The 22,155-nt window shown below is 42.7% G+C and overlaps 1 protein-coding gene across 1 annotated transcript in view; it reads right to left on the bottom strand.

Moving 5' to 3' along the window:
- The window catches only part of LOC146861876 (alpha-2-macroglobulin-like), a 1,085,963-nt gene extending 1,069,167 nt beyond the window's left edge, over positions 1-16,796 (bottom strand). The window contains exon 1 of the mRNA XM_085641046.1: positions 16,632-16,796. Within this exon, the coding sequence (XP_085497172.1) occupies positions 16,632-16,702 (71 nt within the window). The 5' untranslated portion in view covers positions 16,703-16,796. The remainder of the gene's footprint in view (positions 1-16,631) is intronic.
- Positions 16,797-22,155: the final 5,359 nt, after the last annotated feature.

Genomic DNA, 22,155 nt, shown 5'->3' with positions numbered 1-22,155 from the left:
GTATTACATGTTTATAAAATTGTTGTTATGTTTTGTAAGAAGGTCTCTCAGGCGCCGTTATGTTCCAACATGGTCACTCTCACAGGACAGTACAATCAACGCAGGTAGACACGGGCCCTATCCCCCTCTGCCAACTTACACACACATATCTACGCTATGTTGTCACAACGAATCATTACATGGAATATAAGAGGGTTACGAACCCCCTCCCGTAGATACGCAGTTAATTCATTTCTAAAATGTCACAATGTACAGATAGCTTTGCTGCAGGAAACTCACTTGAAAACACCCCGAGATAACCAGACTGCAGCATAAATGGGGAGGACATATTACTGCCACTGACTACTCAGCTTTTGCCCGTGGGGTGCTAATCTGGGTGCGTCTGGGTACCCCATTTTTAATGGAGGTTGCAGAGACAAACGTACAGGGAAGAAAGATTTTCCTCAGAGGTAAGCTTGATGGCAGGTGTATCCTAATTGGAAATATATACGCACCAAACACGGAGCAACGGCCATTCTGGGACAAACTATCTACAGTGCTATCTAAATGGTGCCACATGCCCTGGGTGATAAGAGGTGATTTCAACAATGTATTGGACACAACATTGGACCGTTCATTTGCACCTCTTAGGGGCACATCAGCGGCTAATGAGGCTTACTTGTTGCGGTCCTGGACATATGGCAGGGGGCTGGTGGACACTTGGGGACATCGTAACCCCTTCACGCGTGTCTATTCATTTTACACAATACCTCACACACTGCATGTTCACATAGACAGGATACTATGCTCACCTAATATGCTCCCATATGTAACACAGGTCGAATATATGGGCAGAACGCACTCGGACCACAACCCTCACTATATCACTCTAACATGAGACACACCGTGCTCTATGACCCCAGCTTGGCACCTACAGCCTGCCATGCTGGAAGACCCTCCATTTCGTGCTTCCCTCCGCTCTGCAGCTGAGAATTATTTTACACAAAATGCTGGCATGGCAACATCAGCCTTGCTGGAATGGGACGCCGTCAAGGCAACAATACGGGGGCAGCAGCATGAGGCTAGGTGGAGGCATGCGAAAGCAAATAGAACAGGAGCTTCGGGAACTGGAGCAAACACTGCTGTCTCTGGAGACGTGGGTGGCCTCCGATTCCTCCTGCTCCTCTAAGCTATCGACACTACGGGAACATCACGTCCCAACACTAGAGAGGCTGAGATGTTTAAATTATGCGGTGCATTCTGACAGGACACATGCCCAATCGGACAAATCTGGGTCCTTACTTGCATGGCTGGTTAGACAGGAACAATCTTGGGGTCACATTACTGCACTCCCCTCCTCAGAAGGGGTGATACATTACACCCAACATGAGATACACAATGACTTGGGTCTCCATTTTTCATCATTATATCAATCAGCCATGGTGGCTTCTGAGGTAGACTTTATAGATTTCCTGGATGGTGTCCCCTTTCTGCTGCTCACTCTGGATCAGCAGGCCGAACTGGATGCACCCATAACTGTAGAGGAAATTCAGGGCGCTATTAGATCTTTAGCCTCAGGACAGGTACCAGGACCGCATGGCTTTCCTCCAGAGTTCTACAAAACCTATGCAGACCTACTGGCTCCCGCATTACTGGGTGTTTATGAAGAGGCCATACAATTAGCCCAACTACCTGACTCCATGTGTGAGGCCAGCTTGATTACTCTCATAAAACCAGAAAGAGATCCCACCAGACTAGGCCCTTATTAGCCACTGGCATTATTGAACACTGACAACAAGATACTGGCAAGCCTACTGGCTAGTAGACTGGCAGAACTAATACCCCAACTGGTGCATGAAGAATGGGTTTATACCAAACCAATCTACATCTCTTAACCTGCGACAGTTATTCAGAATCATGCGACATGCGCCCTCGACCTGTCCTATATCCAGCTGTATCCTACTAGACCTGGAGGAGGCCTTCGATACGTTGGAATGGCCTTACGTATTCAATGTCATGCCTCGGTTCGGCTCGGGTCCATACTTCATTTCGTTAATAAAACTGCTATATAACAATCCGAAGGTAAGAGTCAAAACTGATCGCCTGCTATCGGAACCCATTTCGGTCTGCAGAGGCACTCGTCAGGCTGTTCCTTCTTTCCCCTTCTTTTCTTATTGGCTGTCGAGCCATTGGCTCTAGCTCTGCGGTCATCAGCAATTTCATGAGGCATCCAGATGGGTGTAGATACACACGCTATATCTCTCTATGTGGACGACCTTCTTTTGTACCTACCTGATATCGGGGAGATACCTGGCACTATACCCACAATACTCGCTCGCTGTGCTTATCTTTCAGGACTGCAGATTAATTGGGAAAAGTCCTGCCTATTTCCATTTCTAACCAACACACCCGACCCTACGCTTGTCAAAAATGACACCCCAGTTATCTGGCAGCCAAACATGTTCCGTTACTTGGGCATCAGGATATACCACAACAATCGAGATCTCCTGGAGGGCAATCTTACTAGGGCACTTACCTCCTTGGTATCTCAGATGGTCATCTGGAAGACGCTGGCTTTATCGGTGGCAGGTAGGGTCTCCCTAATCAAGATGATAGTGCTCCCCCACTTACTTTATTATTTTACAAACCTGCCCTTATATTTACACCTTCCTTTTTCAAGCCAATTGAACGATTGTTTCGTAGTCTTATATGGAACACCACATGTTGCAGGGTTGCACTCACTAAACTGTATCTACCATCAGGCCGGGTGGGGGGGTGGCCGTACCCAACCTAGCACACTACTACATAGCATACAATGGGTAGCCCGCTGGATAGAGGGCAGGAAATTGTCAGACAGGGGGAACACCATGTTCAATACCTACCATTCTTTCTATCTTCCACCCCTGTATTAAGAGGAAAGGCCTGTTCTCTTTATTCTTACAAGTGGCCTATCACTGCTTTTGCAGAGCACTATTCCTCACCAGACGGGTAAAACCATATGCTCCAGCGATTCCCCTGCTCAGTGCGCCTAAAGGGTTTCGTACCACCACACAGGCTGATCTTAGTGACTGGCACAGCGTGGGTATACCTACACTAGGAGACCTGTACCTAAACGGAACGCTCCTACCCTTTAATGAACTGGTGCGTGAAGAAGGATTGCCTCCAGGACAATTTTTAATGCACGCCTCCTGAACCTGATCATTACAAAGCAGATGGGGGGACATTACACACAAATTGCAGACAAATATGGGACTCCATTATATCCACGTCATGGGGAACGGCAGCCATCTTACTCACTAGTTTGCAGTCGCACTGTGCCTTTACACAGCCGTGGGTCTGTCCTCCCTATGTACGAAATGGGAGATTGACTTATGACGCATATGCACGGACACAGAATGGTACACGATTCTAGTGAGTCCTTTACACGTTCCGCGCAATGCCAGGTTTAAATCAATTCAATTTTACATAGTGCACAGAGCATACCTCACCCCAGAAAAGATAAACCATTACTTTCACAGGAACGACTCACACTGTCCCCGGTGCACCCACTTAGATGCAGACATTACACACATGCTATAGTCATGTCACACATTTCTACAATACTGGAAAGGAGTGACAAAACATCTGTCCGATTGTACTGAACGGCAAATCTAAAACACCTGGAAAGTGTGCATTTTGGGGTTATTTCCTAGAAATAATGCGCATAGAGCCACAAACTGATTCCTAGACCTAAGCCTGGTAGTGGCTAAGAGACTTATAACAAAGCGCTGGAAATCTCAGGACCCTCAGACACTGTTGGCATGGACTCGCTCTGTTGTTAATGCGGCAAAAGCCAAAGGTGTGCCCCTTCTCAGAGAGGACACAGTAGGTTTACGTAAGTTCCCACTCTCAGATAGCTGGAACTCAATTATCACATCACTCCAAACAAACCTACAGCACGACTCAGGTAGTCATGCCGGATGTATGATGATACAACGCGTGCCATCACAACGCGGTATGCTACATCGCGGTTTTGACAACGCAAGTCGTTACATCGACTTGCGTTGGAGGGCGCTGGATTTAGGAATAGTGTGAATTACTATTCCAACTCCAGTCTACGTACAGTAGGGAAGGTGTTGGAATAGTAATTCACACTATTCCTTAGTCTAGAGCGCCCTCCAGTGCAAGTCGGTGTAACGACTTTCGTTGTAAAAACCACGATGTAACCATACCGCGTTGTAATGGTTGCGTGGTAAAGGATGATTCCCGTCATGCCTCATGATTCAGGAATTGGGAATTCAATGGAACCAGACAATAGGCATCAATCCCTCCTGAGTTGGGGGGTGTCTGTAACCTGTTCATTGGCGAATATATAGGGAAACACTGTGCTATTGTGTGAAAGCTAGTTAAAAAACATTGTGAATATTTGCAGTAACTGTCCTGAGTGGAAGGCCGGAAGCACCGATACGCCTGAGGTTGACTAGTTTGTTAAGTTGGTAATTATATTGATCTTTCTATTTCTGCTGAAGAGTGGCAATATAAATATGCAATAATGCTGTTTGGCATGGTAGAGGCTACGGAATTCATACCTGTAAACATGAACATAGAATCACTTTCTGCAATGTATGTTGTAATACTCTTGAGGCTCACGTGCTACAATGCTTCATACGCATGAATTAAACACTGGTGGGCCTTTGCTGTCTTGTTATATATTATTGTTGAAAAACATAAAATGACAATGAACAGATCAAACAAAAAAAGAAAAATGACAGTGTCCATGTCTGGATTTTTCCATAGGACTCTTTTGTTCAATTCCAAAGACAATCCATAGCGCACAGTATAGGTTCTAGTGGCTAACCAGGCTTGTAGCTAAGAGACTCTAGCAGGGCTCTGTAAGTCCAAATTTTAGTCTGACCCCTTCCCCAAATTCAAAGACTCCTGGCCCCAGTCATATTATTAATTTGTTTCTTAAACTGATTTTAATTACCATTTTATAATACTTCATTGAGACTTTGACTTGAGACTTATCTCTAAAACTCTTACAGGGGTAAATTGAATCTTAGACGTAGTGTACTGCATTGTATGAACATTAGATAAATTAGTGAAGACAATATGTCCAGCCTACTGGAATCATAGCCCAGTTTGTCCCAGCGTCTTAATTTAGATTGGTAAACCTAGCAATCACTAGCCATAGAGCCTAAATCAAATTTTGCTTCAAAAGTCCTTTGTGGGTCAATCAGACACCCTTGAAATTTGGGCTGATGAGTATGGATAATATTCTAATGTTTTGACGCTGAGTCAAAGTGTTAAAAAGTGAATTGTACATAATCGCCTCAGGATGCACACACATTTTGGATTGATTTAAAAACCTGTAGAGCTCAAACTCTTCTGCACAGTGGCCTAGCAAGGGTGCCCTAGTCACAATGCAAGGAAGGGAAAAGGGCCTTATACCCCAGTGGTAGGTAATTGGGGTGCAGAGAAATCTTCAATGCCCTGGGCAATAATGCCACTGCACATGCTGCACTAAATATAGCTATGACCCTACTCCTCTGTATAACTTGACTCAACCTATCCTTGAATCAAGCCCTGAATCTTCCAACAGGTTCATTTAGTCCTTTCCTTTTTTTTCATGCTACCTTCCTCCTTTCACGTTCTCCACTGATGTTTCCATTCTCCACGAAATCTGTCCCTTCCTCTCTCTCCCTTTTCTCTTACATTTCTCATACCCCCTTCACTCTCCCCCATCTATCTCCCGTATTTCTTCACTTCCCTAACTCTTCCCTATAATTCCCAACACTACAGTATTCCTTGTATATATCCACCCTCTCCTTCTTTTACTTCATATGTACCCTGGTACGTTCCACCTTTCACTCGCCCTCCCCTCCTGTATGCCCCTCATTCTCACTGTTTCTCTCTATTTTTCCGCTCTCTCTCTATTCCTCACTAATGGATTCATTCTGAACTGTATTTAGCCTTTCCTCTCTGCTTCTCCTTCATCACTCTAATCCAGCCGATTTTTAGTGCTCCTGAAAATCCAATCAATAAATAGATGCCTTTAATTACGGTATTTATCTTGTCACATTTGCTGCACTTCAAAGACAGAAGTCACATTTCTGGGTATGTCCTCTGACAAACTGCTGTTTATGTTTTTTAACATGGAATTGGTCTTTACAAACTCTCACTTACGAGTCAGAGAAAGAAAAGAGAAAATTAATTACGTGACAATCTTGCTGGGGTACAAGGAGTGTAAATGGAAAGGATGTAGGATGTCATATTTTGTAATACATAACAAAATGTAAACACCTGTAAATGAACTGTACACATTGAGTAGTTGGGAAATCAAAAATGTAGCAATTTTTTTGTCATTCTGTAAAGTGATGGAAACAAAGATTTTAATAGGATCAAACAAATTAAGACACTTTACTTTTTGATGCACAAATGATAAATATTCACTGAATATATACTAGTTTCCACACATTATCATTTGTGTGCAATTTAGTTTTATCAGTATGAATGTATGTCTGTGCAAATTTAGTGTCCATTTCAATGGAAAACGTGCTGGCTGAAATGACAGCACCAGTCTCTCGATGCTTTCGTTACATTAAAACATCACCTGCCACATGTCCATTAAAGCTAGGTGGGACATGAACGTTTGTGTCGATCTAAAATGGGGGTCCTGGTTCTAAACAGTATGGGAAGCACTGCCCTAATCCCTTTCATTTCACCTCCTTCCTCTACCTTATCTTCACTCTATACTACTTTCACTTATTCTCTCTTTTATCTTTGGATCCATCTGAATCTAGCTACTTCACACCTTTCACTGGCCTCCACTTTCCACAGTGGCTCTAGTCTATTGTATAATTCTATCCGTATTGCTACAACTTTGTTTTAATATTTCTGCACTTTCCTCCTCTCTCTTCCTCTGTATCTCGCTCCTTTACACCTTACGCCTTCCCTTGACTCTTCCCTGTATTTCTCATCCCTTTCTTACCAACTTGTCCTTTATCTTTCTAGTCTGTTTCTCTCCACTCTATTCCCTGCCCCGTTTCTCATAGCTCTCATCACTTCACCCCCACTTTATCTCTTCACTCCATCTCTCACCATGACCTTTCCATTATTCCCTGTATCTCTCCACTCACTTCTTTTGCTCACTGGCTCTCTCCTGCATCTCCCTATTTTCCACTGCATCTACCAATGCTCTCCTCTAGATCTACCGTATTTCTCCATGTTTCCCTATATCTTTCCACCCCTTTCACTTACTCTTCGCTCCCAAGATTATGGTACAGTGTCGTGTCATATGATGACAGTTCACTGCCACATGATCATAGTGCCTAGTCATATAAGCAGTGCATGTGGCATTTGATGACAGTGCCCTGAAATATGGTTGCAGAGCCCACAGAAAGCAATGGCAAGGCCTCATTATGCAATGTCAGCTGCCTGAGGTTGATGCCAGCCTTCCAGAAATATTATGACTGTATCAGTGGCCTATTATGGCTGCACCCAGGCATATGTGGCTGTAACGGCACTCTGGCTACTCGACTGGCAAATTATGCTTGCACCCCTGCCAAGACTTAGCATCTGTGCATGCTCCGGTATCACAGATCAGTGCATAGACTGCATGTCACCCTGGGCTGAGGAGTGGGAGTGTCAATAGTCCTGGTTAAAGTGAGTTGCAACTCAGTTTTATTGAAATGGTTTCACATTGCTGTGGCTCAAAGCAGACAAATTTATGTTGAACTCACTGCTAGCTATAGGCACTGATCATCACAGTCATGACGGAGGCCAAAGTAACCCTAAGTAATCCCTCATATCTAACCAGAAACATGGGCATGGCCGGACAAGGAACGCAACCCGGCCCTGTCAATTGAGTTGGACTGGCAGTGTGGAGTGCGGGGGGGAGGGACGGGTGGGCACGTAGAAAGCATATTGCAGGTCCAAAACCAGCCCCCACCATCTTGGCGCACCGTGGAAACGCCCACTGTCCGCTACAGCCAGTCTGGCCATTAACATGGGCCTTCCAACCACCCCAAAAGGACAAGTTGTTATTTTTTTTCTTGATAGCAAGTAGGAGTTGGCTCCTGAATGTGTATAACACATCAGCTAATGAGAGGTAGCCAACCTAAATTGTTGAGTGTGATTTTTATGGTTTAAATGCCAATCCGGCAAGAACTCCTTCTGTGTGGATTTCAAGTAAGCCAGTGCTGCGTGAAAAAGTGTTCTAACAATTAACACTCCTGCATGGTGGTTGCCGCACTCCTTAACTAGAGCTGTTGGTTGGGCAACTGGCAATTATTCTCGGGAATGAGCGCTTATTTTTCCTCAACAGATTGATTGAGAGCAAGAGAGAGAAAAACACAAAAGGCAGAAAGGAGAAAGACAAAAAAACAATGACCAACGAGAAAGCAGTGATGAAAAAACCCCTGTAAGATTCAGATAAAGAGGCAGGAAGAGTCTGTAGGTGAATTAAAGAGGCATGAGGTGGAAGCAAGACTATGCAGCCTTGGTATTTGGCACGCGACCTTCAATAGCACCGGTTGCGGGATTCTGAACAAGGCTTTGCAGCAGACGCCTATTCTTTTACAAATTAAGCAATGGTTGCTTGATTAAATGGGATTGTGACTAACTGGATTGTCCATAGTGAGGATCGAAATTTGTGGTTTTTGATCTATTTATTTATTTGCCATTTTTTTATAGCGCGGACATGGTGCCATGGTTACATTACTAGTAATTAAACTCAAACTATTACTTCAGTGGATGTGTGCAGGCGTAACCTCAAGAAACAGCTACCGTAATTAGGCAGAGGAAATACACAGTTATAGCATTAATTTAGATAGTGGTGTCAACTAACGAAGGCAGGTCAGATTGCAGTGGGGAGAGTACTTAAGTGAGGTCAAGGGTACATTAACCAAGCTGTCTGTCAAAGCGGAGGAGCTTGAGGTCGTATTTGATGTTTACTAGGCAGGTGGTTAGATGGAGGCGGGAGACCAAGAGTTCCAGATTCTAGAGACACTTCCAGAGAAAGATTGGTTCATGTATCGTTCTCGGCTGTGTTATTCTTAGTCTTGATGTGAAGTTAATGGAGCTTGCATGGCTTTTGGGACTTGACATGCATTGCTGCCTGGCAATACAAAGCAGTTGTTTTGTGGCTTCGGATGTCCGATGATGAAATGACTTCAATAAGACATTTGAACATCAACATCTTTTCTACTGGTGGCCATTTTTAAATTTTAAGCCTCCATAGCATCTTATGGTGATTTCTGTGGCACATGCTAAGGTTAACATGTTTATAGAGCTCTCTTGCAGAGGTAATTCATGGTGTTCAGTCGAGCTACTTTAGATTAGCATGGCATCACTTGTCAAATCTTCTGAAGACTGACTTCCAGGCTTCATCCAGGAGAGGCACTGAGAAACGTTTGTAGTCTGGTCAAAACTCTCATGCGAGTCCGACATAGCATGAGCATCTGTTTCTAAATTAAAAAAAATAAAATCCTCCAGGGAAAGAGAAAGCGCGGCAGCTTCAGCATCTTGCACCATCTGGTGGCATAGCTGTGTGAGCTTTCATATCAATGATAAATATGTTTTAAAACCGGTAAATAAATATTGTAGCATAGGCCAGGCCCTAAAAAGGCAAGTAGCCTTGGGAATTGTTCCCGGCCCCCAGCCTTCTGATTGCCCTGATCCCAGGTTGGGAGGGAGACAGAGTCCTGGCCCTGTTTGAGTCCTTGAATTCCATTTCCAGAGGTATTCAAGGTAATAGCTGTCAGCCTCAAGGATCTAGGAAAGGAGACCAGCTCCATTCGCACGCTGTAATTAGTTCAATGTTTAGTCAGTCAGGGGAAGGGTCTGCACAGTTTTCTGTAGAATGACTAAAAGTCTGTATGGACATGTAAACAGCATATGACACTTCTGGAAAGGTAACACTCGTTGTCAATGAATCATTAATCTTTTGGTAGGGTTCCAATCATGCAATCTGCAAGCACAGACATTGCACCGCAAGCCTCACACAAGGCTGCAGCCATGTACTGATCATGTCTTCAGCATATCCTTATGTGAAAATCTGAACCTGGCTCTTGCAAATACACCTCATGGGGAAGGCAGGAGATACTAAAACAGTTATTTTAAAGAACAGTCTTGGGAATATTGAGACAGTCAATGAAAGAGATACTTAAAAGTGAGAGAAAGAGATAGCGAAAGAAGACAGCGGAAGAGTCATTGACGGTGGGAAAGAGGGGTGGCGAGATCTATAAACAAACATTGGCAAATGCAATAGGTGGCGCCCTTAGAAGGGGAGTGCTGAGTTATTGGCTTTACCAACGCTTGTTTGCATTGGTGCTCAGTTTGCATTTTTTTTACCGCTCCTTTATGGTCGTACCCCAAAGGATACTGAATCAGGATTTCTAGTATTCAGAGTTCACTTGGTTATTTTGATTATTGTATTAGTTTCAGTTGTGAAGCACATTTAGGTTTAACATTAACTTAGCATTTATGCTGAAACTTTCTCACCCAATTTATTTTTTAGGTCTGGCCTGTAGACAGTGTTAGTTGTCTGGCAGGAGCTCATGTCATGGCACAACACACACCACATAACACCACACAACATGCAATATAAACAAATATACATACAGATACAACAGGCGGCTTTTGCACTGCCCCTTTAAGAGATTGTCTACTTTGGTTCAGCTAGCTTTGGTTGATATCTGACAGGATTGTCTGTACTGTGTTCTGTATTACTTGAAGTACAAGCCTGGCGCCCACAGTTAATGCATATTTGATCTGCATACCCTCTGAAACAGCTATGCTGTCAAAGCGCCTGGGTACCGTCTAAGGTGATTTGTGAACTATACAAATCAACATAAAATAACAAAGGTCAAAGCTTACAGTTCTGTGATATTTGATTGATACTTTTGAATTATGAGCCCTGGACCTGCATGTTTAGTGCACCTGAGATGTAATTGTTCTGTATTAAAGCTCCTGCAGGCCTGTCTGACCAGAGTCATCTGTAACGCATGAACCTTGACGGCTTTGAACCCCTACCCTTGACAACAGCCTCTCCCTCAATGAACACATTGCCAAAAAACGAAGATGGCTTAGTACAAGCTCTTTCTTCTAAAGAAAGTCAAACTGTTTCCTCCAGAAAACTTCTTCAGATCTAAAATAATTGAATTCTTCAGATCTGATGTTCAGACCCTTGCACTCTCATATCTGGATGGTGCATGGCCTCCCAGATGCCACTCTGACACTCTATAAAGGCATCTTCACTGCCACAGCACATCTCATTTAGCTTGAGGAAATATGATCACTTCATGTCCATCCTGATGGACCTCCAGTGGCTCCTCTTGCTGGACCATATCACCATCAAAATCAGCTTCACTGTTAACAAAGCCACCCTATCCAGCACCCCAGGCTATCTTACAGACAAGTTCACTATGTCTGATGTTCTCCACGCACCTGCAGCCAGGACCCCAACAGACTGCAGGCTAATTAGTGTGAAAATGAAAAACACAAGGCCTTTTTCATCTATTCCCTCAGGACCCTGAACAACATCCCAGTATCCGTTGGGACCGCTCCAATGCTGCTCCAATTTAAGAAAGAGTTGAGGACTTTCCGCTTTAAAGAACACTACATCAGAAAGCATTAACCGTCTACAACCCAGATACCTCACCTATCCCTCCTTGACTTTGTGCTTATCATGAGCCTGTACGGCACCCGCTGCCTTTTGGCTAGGTACGCATGCACATACAATACTTGTGTCACGCCAGACACCATACCATTACTGTTTGAAGAATGAGCCTGTAGTCTATGCACCCTGTGGCATAGTTCTGCTCTGTGAAGTCTATTCCTTTAAATTCTCTATCACCATATTCCACCAATTGTTTGAATGTTGTCTGATGGTGTGGTTGGGCGCAGAAGATCCCCCCTTAAAATGTAGTGTGTCATCAATACCATATCTTTGATATCAGAAATTCCCAGTTAAAAATCCTCTTTTGCCCCTGCAGTCATCTAAAATGAAACTTAGGCATTGTAAATTACTCTTTATTGCTGCAGCCGGTAGTTCTGATTTCAGGAAAGCTGAACCCCAATATTCAAACATATACTTGCCATTGCACTTGCAATATGCGGGTGTCACCTCCATTCAGGCGTGTGCACCGGCACACCGAAACACCCACAAATTCCGTTTAACTTGCACAAAATTTTAAAATTAGAGGCCCCAGTGAGCATGCTGCCCATGGTGAGCAGGCTGGGGGTGTCGTCTGCCCACAGGCGCATGTTAGATTTTACAGAAACACTGCAGTCTATTGCTTACTGGGAAATGAAAGGAGTAAGTGGGATAAGTCATCCTTAAAGCAACTAACAGCACCATGTGTCATAGTCCTTAGCTTGCTGGCCTAGTGATGTGAAATAGGCTTCCTCAGCTACGGCGTCTTTTCATTTCATGACTTGTATATTATTTTAAGACCTCTTTTGCACACTGGCAAACAAAAAGGCCTGACTTCTCTAATGCAGGCATACTGGAAGATAAGCAGGAAGGAGAGATTTGTGCTGGCATGACGTGGCAGCAGTGGTTTGAGGGACTATATCAATTCTTTTTGCAATCTTTATGTTTTTGGTGGAGGAGGTACAGTTCCTTTTCAGCATTTATGCCACTCCCATCTGTGCAGCACTGGGGGAAACAGTGGACTTCGGTGGGGTTAAATTTACTATTCGCACTCCAGTCTGCACAACAGTAGGAAAAGTTCTTCACTTCAAACACATAATATATTTGAATAACCCTATCAATTTACAACACATAGAAAACTCTTAATATGAATATTATTAATTAATCAGAAATAAATGTAACAACTAAACAATTTACATAATTATTAAACATTTTAATAATTATCAATTAAAAAAATGGTCATTTATTAATTACTTAATTACCTTTCCGCACTATACCTCCACAAACCTTACAGCCCACACTTATAATATAACTAAAATAAATAGGAATAGCACAATTAACATAATATTCAAATATTTGATGATAAATTAATAAATAATTGTCAAATATTACTTAATTACCTTCCCACCTTATACCACCACAAACCCTGCACCTAATATATAACTTACAAAGTATAACATAGTTAAAAAACCACTAGATAATTAATAATAAATTATTCATTCATTTATAATTAATTATACTTAATTAACTTTCCACCCTATACCGCTACAAACCCAGCAATCGGCACCAAATATATAACTTAAAAACTATCATTATTAAACAATTAATATTAAATTAAATAATTATTACTAAATGAAAAATGAATTGTTAATTAATTATAACTAATTTACTTCCTACCCTATACCCTTACAAACCCAGCAGCCCACACCTAATATATAAGTTTAAAAAATACAATTATTACACAATTAACATATATAATAATCAATTAAATAATTAATAATATATTAATAATTAATTGGTAATTCATTATACTTAATTAACTTCCAATCCTATACCGCTACAAACTTAGCAACTAAACAACCCACTACAATACTATAAATTAATACTAGCAATTAAATGTATAAGTATAAATCACCTAAAAGTACAATCTATATTAAAAAAAATTATCATACAAAAAATAACACATAAAATCAATATATCAACTAAAACACATCAAGATAATTAAAAAAGAATATTTTGACAATTATATTATTGAAAACTATATTAACAACAACGATATTATTGACAACTATATTACTTACATGAAAAATCAATATTCTTAACAACGATTTTCCTGCATCACAATAATTTTGTATCATGATATTTTTTTCCAATATTTCTGTAATTTGTTATTTAAAACTCAATATTTTGTCCAAATACCACTCTAAAGTAATATAAAGTGGCACGTTTTGTGAGACTTTGTGCTACTTTGGGTCAAGGTGTGTTCCATGGGTGGTGGACAGGCGTGTCCATGCAGCCAGCCACCCATGGATCTTTCCACAAAGTCCTAGCTACTAAAAAACGTAGTAATGACTTTGTGCCACAAATTACGCCTCCTGGAGGCAGGAGTAAAGTGTTGAAAAGTTTACTTTTCTCAAAACGTTACCAACTTTGCCTGGGAGTTGCCCTGTTCAGCACAGGTAAAATGTTGGGAAAGTGCTAAACTATCTCTAAGCGGGGCTGGCTTTTGGCATGGGCGAGCAGGGCCCAGAACCAGGGCACTAGTCTTCCAGAGGGGACGAAAGGAGCTTTCTGCATTAGGGTCATGCAGACAGCAGAGTCCTTGTCACCTAGCTCCAGAGCTGCAAGAGCTGTTTCAACACCTTATCAGCCTGCTTTTTTGCCCTCCTGTCTCTCGCTGACCCTCTGCTGCCACATGTTATTAACTCCACCCCCCTCCAATAAACAACTTGGCACCCGTGTGAGGAGCTAACCTTGGAGTGATTCAGGTGAGCACGGGGGTGTTGAGATGTTTGTGTTCAAAGGCATGTCACTAAACTGATGTAAACAGTCAGGGACTGACCCCGAACACAACAAGCATTTGCATAGCCAATAGGTCTCGCCTTTGAGACCTTATAAGTGTTTAGCCATGCAATAGTTGCATAACTAAATACTTATAAGGTCCCAAAAGCGAGACCTATTGGCTATGCCAAGCGGCCCTGCGGCCCCGAAAGTGAAAGTAATAGGGGTCAAGCGCGGCGCGCGCGCACATGCACTGTAGGTCTAGGCTGGCCTGGTAGCACTTTTTGGAGCCCTCACAAAATGTCTCGCCTGACCCAGCGCATGCGCTGGGTCAGGCGAGACCTAAAAAGGGCTCCCTGATGCTCGTTTTACTCACAAGCAGAATGCCAAATTTCTTTCCACCCAGGCGCTGTCCCGGCAAAGACCAACTCTGTGTCCAAGCATATTATTTTTTACTGGAAGGGACTTTCTCCTGTACAAACACATATGCTAGACACAGCGGATGCAGTGCATTTTAAAAAGTATGGGAACTGTGATGGTGTGTGCAGTGGAGACAGGGTCAAAGGCATGGCTAAAAAATATTTTGTAATTTTTTTGGGTCTTCCACCTTCAGGTAGCTACATATAAAATAATGCACAGCTTAAATGAATATTAAATTCAAGTTAAGTTATTCAGTGAGAGATGCACTATTGTACATTATCAAACCTCTATTAGTTAATGCATTTCAGAAGTCTGTGTCTGTAATCAGAAAGACATAAAATGTAATCCTGTATGGTGCACTGGAGAATAGTGACTTGTATATTTCTAGTGCTATGAGGTCCTAGTCTGTGATAGAAAGCACTGTGAATATGAAAGGGATTATTTTAAGCTTGCATTACACACAGTATTAAATTAGGTGCTATAAAATGCGCGAAAAGTTTTAAGTTAAAAAAAAAGTGCTTCCAAAATATACATTTTATTAATACGCAGACTGTACGTATTACCATTTCTTTTTATAAATCTCCATTAAAAGCATGTACTTCACAGGTCAGCTGGTTACTCCTTTGCAATACTACTCAGAAAGAACTGGGTGGTGTCATCAGGAAGCTTCAAGAGATTCAATCATTGAAAGCCAATACCTCCTTCCAGGCACCCTTTACATGTTCAGATTGACCATTTGCGCACACTTGTATGTTAGGCAGCAGGCAGCCTGGAAATAAGGCGTGTTCCTTGTTTAGCTGTCTGTCCCTCCCTCGGCTTCATAGCACAGGAGGCTCCCTGACTCGCACTTCAGCTGAAACAGTTCAACTGTCGACATTAACCTGTCCTGGAACGGTTGTGTTTTCCAGCCGCGGCCCGTGGAGGGTGTTCCGTGGGGCGGAAAGGCGGGGCGGGGGAGGGGCAGGGTGGGGGGTACTAAAAACCGGAATATGGATAATTGGAGGTAAGTAAACAATTTAATAAATAAAAACGAATTTCATACCGCGCGCTGCATCGCAATTTGCGATGCAGGGTGCGCTACGAAATTCGTTTTATTTATTAAATTGTTTACTTACCTCCAATTATCCATATTCCGGATTTTAGTACCCCCCACGCTGCCCCTCCCCCGCCTTTCTGCCCCACGGAACTCCCTCCATGGGCCGCGGCTGGTGTTTTCACAAAAAGGAAGGGAACAGATTTTCTTAAATGAAAAATGTGTGGGCACATCGTACCCCTCAGATCACGCCCACTTCAACAGCTGGCTAGAAATGAGGCGCACACTCGTGCCCTATGGTGTGTCTGCGCATATCCGCAAGGCAGCGCAAAGTACGCCAGTGCAGCAGGATTGAAAAACAGCAGCACACGTAGAGGAAAAACCCTCTCATGATTTTTTTGTGCAGGAAGGTTTTCCTTCCTGCACAAAAATAATCATCCCGGCAACGCAGGCACCCTTGAACCATGGTGCAAAGGTGCCTGCCTTGGCGCAAGGCATTGTGCGCTGGCGGCCTGGCACAGGGGAAAAGGACAGGAATAGATACGGCGCACCCCTGCCCTTTTCTTGTGCCATAGGGCAGCGCAGCAGCAAAGCCTGCTGCCCTGTGGCAAAAAACCCATAAATGAGGCCCTTTGGTTTTTTCTGCTGTGCTTCGTGAAAACTTGCTAAGTCTGCCCCGTTGTGTGTTCTAATGAAGTGAGGAGAAAGAAAGCAGCCCAGCAAGGGATGAAGAACAGAGGATACAGTCAGACAGGTTTCCTAGGAGCGGGCAGCGGTGCTTACGGTTCCGGAGCCGCGAGGGCCCGTCCATAGACGAGCAGCAGCAGGCACAGACAGCGCAGCTCCCGCCTCATCGTGCTGGTGCTTCCCTGGGCTTCTCCTCGGCTCTGATTCTGTGCTGCCTGAAAGCGAGGTATAAATCAGCACGACCCCTAGCACGCCCACGCCTGGACGGCTCGTGTTTGCTTTGGGAGAGCAAAGAGAGGCGCGAGGCCGTGGCACGAGCGTTGAACCTCCTCGGGGGGCGGGGGCTGCTGGCCCTGCCGCACACCTGAGGGCACGGCGAGGGGCAGATTAACGCGCGCAAATGAAGATTGTGAAATTCTCAAAGGAGGAATTGCTCCCCTCAGCGGAAAGCATAAAGATCTGGAATTCCAATGAGACGTTCAGAATTTTGCTTAAGCTTTCACAAATTTGCTTTTGAAAATGATGGATTGGCAATACAGGTTGACGATTGTATTTTCAAATAATTTCACCTACTTCCTTATTTTGAAAGGTGCCATAAATTAAATAGCGGGTATTTATAAAGAATTTGCCAAAACAAACTGAGTTACCTCTTGGAAATTAACGTGTTACCATTATCGAGATAAAGAGTACAATGTATCACATGTGGAAGGATGAAAACATGAACCTGTACCCTGTTCAGTTTCATGTGGCCTCGATTTATACTCGTATCTCTGAAGTAAACAATCACCACAGTGAGCTATCTTGCTATATCCACGTGGGAGCCATTCTGTTTCTGGTTGACAGTTGTCTTCTCATTCTTTGGTGCTGCCCATGGTGGCTTTATTCTGGGCATTAGTCTGGCTTCAGGGGCCCCATTCAGCCCAATTATGGGGGGGGGTGGGGGCATCATTTTGCATTATGTCACTGGATTCCTGCCTTCCTGTTGGACAGAACTCTCATCACTACACTTTCTCCCTTTACTTTTCACCATTCAATTTTACAGCTGGTGTACACTGAGATTCAACAACTACACCTACCTTCTTTAGTAGTTACATTGATCCTCTACCAGACCTAATCTCCTCTGTCAACTGCTACAGCTACACAACACACAAATCATTCTTAAACCCAACAGGCATAGGCCCCTCTAGTCACAGGAGCTGGGGCAGAGAACTCTTGACATATTTAGGAACCAGCACGTGCTCAGAAGAAAGAAAAAACTCCGGGAAATAGAAGTGATCCTGACCTGGGAACACATGGTTCCATTAATTAAAGCCCAACAAAAAGAGCCTAAAAGGGGAGGAAATTCATGAGATAATGCCTTCAAACCCCAGACTACCCAGATAACTAAAACCATGCTTACTCAATTCAAGTCACGAAAGGTTGGAGTACTGACTCTGCCAGACAATATGTTGACATTCATTTTCAATTAAGTCCTCCTCTAAAAGATACAATGGTCAGATTTCAAACCAAGAACCCAAAAAGTTTCCAGCCCGAGTGTTGCAGATCAGGAGGGTTTGAGGAAGCCACTACACACAGCTTTAAAATCTAAGAGCCCACAGGTTTAACCCCTTTTCATGGCCCAGCGTTACCTGGTTGCTGATCCCGCACTAGCAATACATTTCTCAAGTGTCACTTTGACTCTAATCTCTCTTGTCTCTCATCCGTCTCCCCTCTTGTGCTCCCAACATCCTCATCATTGCTTACATACGAGTCATTTTTGATAGAACGGATGCATTCTGGGCCCCTTTGGGAGTTTCTTGCACATACAACTTTTGGCTGATTGTTGATGAAAAGATGTATTGTGAACAATAGTCACAATACCAAACCTTACAGTAGGCTTTGGACCAACCCATAGCTTACAATTGATCGGCTTTCATGTCACTCATTTGCTTATTTATTTGACGGCTTTCATCTCTCTCCTTGTGTTTCTCCCTCCATTGGTGTATAGCTTCTTTACCATCCTTTAGATTGAATGACTTGTACCCTTTTCTGCTCACATTAAAAAAGCTATTTTTTTATTTGTTTTCGCCATTCCAATAGAGTGGATTTGTTTTCCTGCTCTCTCCTTCATGTGCTGCTTGCACTTGCAAATTCCCAGGCGCCATTTCCCATGTTACACCTCCCTCCTTTCCCAGCTCAGCCATTGCTTCCCCCAACTAATTTTTTCTTATTTCTATATTCTCTGTTGCGCCTCTTCCCTTTACCCGTTGTCCAGCCAAGATTCACTCACCCCCCACCTACTCTTTCCACCCAGTCCTCTATTATCCGCGTGTCACGGACCTTTAAAAAAAAAAAGGGGGGGGGGCGGGGGTTTTCTCTTTATGGGGCAACTGCCCTTTGCTGCTGGGCCACTCCATTTTGCAAATGCGTAAATGCGTTTTAGGCTAGCCTGGGACAGCGCATGCGTCATCGATTGCATAATGTTTTAATACTTACAAAAAAATAAAAAGCATTTGCAATGCCATAGGTCTCGCAGTTACGCGAGTTTAAGCTATTGGCATTGTAAATAACAATGTCAATTCAATTCAATTCAATTCAGCTTTATTCGATTAAAAGTAATTAATCATAAAAGCAAAAGTACACAGTACATACAAGAGCAATACGCAAAGTTACATTAAAAGTTGATTCCTTAGTTTAAAAATTAATTTTAAAAATGCGGTAACAGAGGACATGCTCTGGACTGAGTCTAACATTTGCAGGGCTATAAGTGCAGGACGACAGTGCCTAAGGCCAAAAGATTTCAATACCGGGAGAATCCACCTTTTCCTACGAATAGAATAAAATTTACACAAAAACATGACATGTAATGTGGATTGAATTGATACGTCATCACATGGACAATTGCAAAGAGATTTAGACCAATCGTTCCGTTCAGGGAAACTTAATAACCTATGAATGATTCCCAAGCGGAAACGAACTATCAAAAATCTATCAAAATCACTTAAAACAGTTGTAATATAAGGTTGGATTATTAAATGGGTAGAAATCAACTGATGTGCCTGTACGGAAGTTTTCTTCAGTTCTATTGCCAGTCTGCGGTCATTTAAATGGTCCAAACACAGTTTTTTCAAGTCCTTTCTTGCAATTAAACATAGAGTGGTAGGATCATCAAAGAACTCCTGATGGCCCAAATTATAAAAAAAGGATTTAATGTATGCTAGCCATCTGATCCTCTACATCCCTTCTAACTTCATAAGGTCAGAAATAATAGAGCGATTCAAGGACAAATTTTCCAAGGTCCAGATCCTATGCCATTCAAGTATCGGTTGTATTTTTATGGTGTCTTCCAGGTAAACGATTCCCAGTTCTACATGACATATATAAGTTGATGTGGAATCTGGCACAGCCAATAAGAACCTTAGAAATTTATTTTCCACAGTCTGCAAAGAAGTAACATCAACAATCCCCCAGACACCAGCTCCATAAGTAGCGACAGACACACATTTTGCGTTATAAATTTTTAACAACTCAAACGGGGGCCTCCTACCCAATTTCTTACTAAAATTAAAAAAAAGGGCAGTCACAGTTCTAGCAAACAGGATCCTCCTAGCTTTCACGGCTTGTTGCCAACTAGATTTGTTGTCAAATAAGCAAACGTTTTGGTATATTCAATAGGCTTATTATATACAAACATGGTCTTTGTGCTCTTGTTCTTGCTACTACCACTAATCATAGCGAAGGTTTTGGAGACATTTATAGAAAGCCCCAAATTAGACATAAAATTCTCAAAAGAAGACATTAATCATTGTAGGGCCAAAGGCGTACGAGCCATTAAGACAGCATCATCGGCATATAACAGTGCCGGCATAGTTCTCATTTCTATCTGGGGTAGGTCTCTACAATTTTGCACTAAATGTTTTTCTAGGCCATTGATATATAGAGTAAAAAGGAAAGGAGCGAGAACACAGCCCTGTCTCACTCCTTTTCCTATCTTAAAATCAGTAGTGCATTGGCCCCCTACCCTATACCGTACCCTAGCCTTGGCCCCTGCATAAAGCTGTCTAAGAAAAGAGACTAATAAAGCGTCCACGCCTAACTCTTCTAAAATTTTCCACAACTAAGCGTGGACGACACAATCAAATGCTGATGATAAATCAACGAAGGTTAAATATAAATTACCCCTTTTTGCCTCCGTTTATTTATTAATTAAAAGATTTAAATTAAGACTCTGATCCACTGTCCCCATGCCCTTGCGAAATCCATATTGTATGTCGGATATTATTCCCAAGGCCTCTGCCCATTCTTGTAACCTATTGAGTATGACTCTACCGACGATTTTCACGGAAGAGTCTAACAGGGAGATAGGGCGATAACATGCCGGGTTAGCTCTATCTCCTTTCTTAAAAATGGGGACTAAAATAGAAACTAACCAGGTTGGAGGAAGACCATACACACTACATGCATTAAAAAATAATGTTAAAAGCGGTCCCCATAGCTCAAGATTATATTTGAAAAGATCTACTGGAATGCCGTCCGGCCCTGGTGCCTTGCACCCTTGACTAACCAGTATGGCATCAGTTACTTCCTGAAGGTCAAAAACCACATGCTTTTGAGATTCTGGCCCCTGGGGTAACGGCTCAATTGCTGGTGGCCCTGATACGTCCAAAGCGACAGTTGGACAGTTATAGAGATTTATATAATGTCTAATCCAGTCTTGTTCAGGGATTGCTATCTCTAAATTGGCCCTGTCCATATCGATCAAAAACGGGGCATTAGCAGCCTTCCAGAAAGCTGACGAATCACGCAACATAGATGCCGCATGCAGTGCTGACCACATTTTCCTTTTTAGCTCGTTTTTCCTATTTTTCAGCGCCAATTTGTACTCCCTCCTTGCTTTACTTAATGTCAAGTTGATTTTTAATTACAGCATGGAGCGCATACTTCAACTTTGAATATGCTTGGGTGCACGAGTAATCAAACCATCCTGACTTCATTGGTTTACTTTTATTAGTTTCAACGAAAAGGGCCTTCTTAATGGATGCTGCAATTACTGCAAAATTCTCCACGATATCTCTTTGATCGCCCTGGTCGTTTACACAGTGCATAATATTATTATGGCAGTCTCTGATTATTTTGCCCATACATTCTTCTTGGTTCACACTCTCCCAACTTAGTGCGTATCCATTCTGCCTACTGAGTTTAATGTTATCAACATTATTAATATTTCTATCCTTCTTTCTAGTGCTTTGACATTGCGTCATCAGGCTTATGCTTAGTGGGAAATGATCACTTAAAACTAAGTTGTGAGTGTGAAAATTCATTACCCTAGAAGAATGTCTATTAGACAGCAAAATAAAATCTATTATAGAGAAAGCGCCACGACCATTAAAGGTTGGGCAAAAGGCTCTCATAGGAGTTGTTAGCATATTACCAAAACCCATATCCTGTGTTAGTAGCATATCGTTAAAAAGATCGCCTTGTGTTGTGTGCGCAAAGTGCGGTAGACAATCTTCATCGTTATCGTCATGCGTTAAGCCACAAATCCCTTTTCCTATATGTTGACATAGTGAACAATTAAAATCTCCCCCCCCCCACAAAATAACTACATCCTTGTCCGTAGAATCCTGAAGCCATACTAGTC

Source organism: Triturus cristatus, chromosome 2_2 (genome assembly GCF_964204655.1).
Source record: "Triturus cristatus chromosome 2_2, aTriCri1.1, whole genome shotgun sequence".
Classification (NCBI taxonomy): Eukaryota; Metazoa; Chordata; class Amphibia; order Caudata; family Salamandridae; genus Triturus; species Triturus cristatus.
Note: the sequence above shows the minus strand (reverse complement) of the source record. Positions and strands in the feature narration are given on the sequence as shown.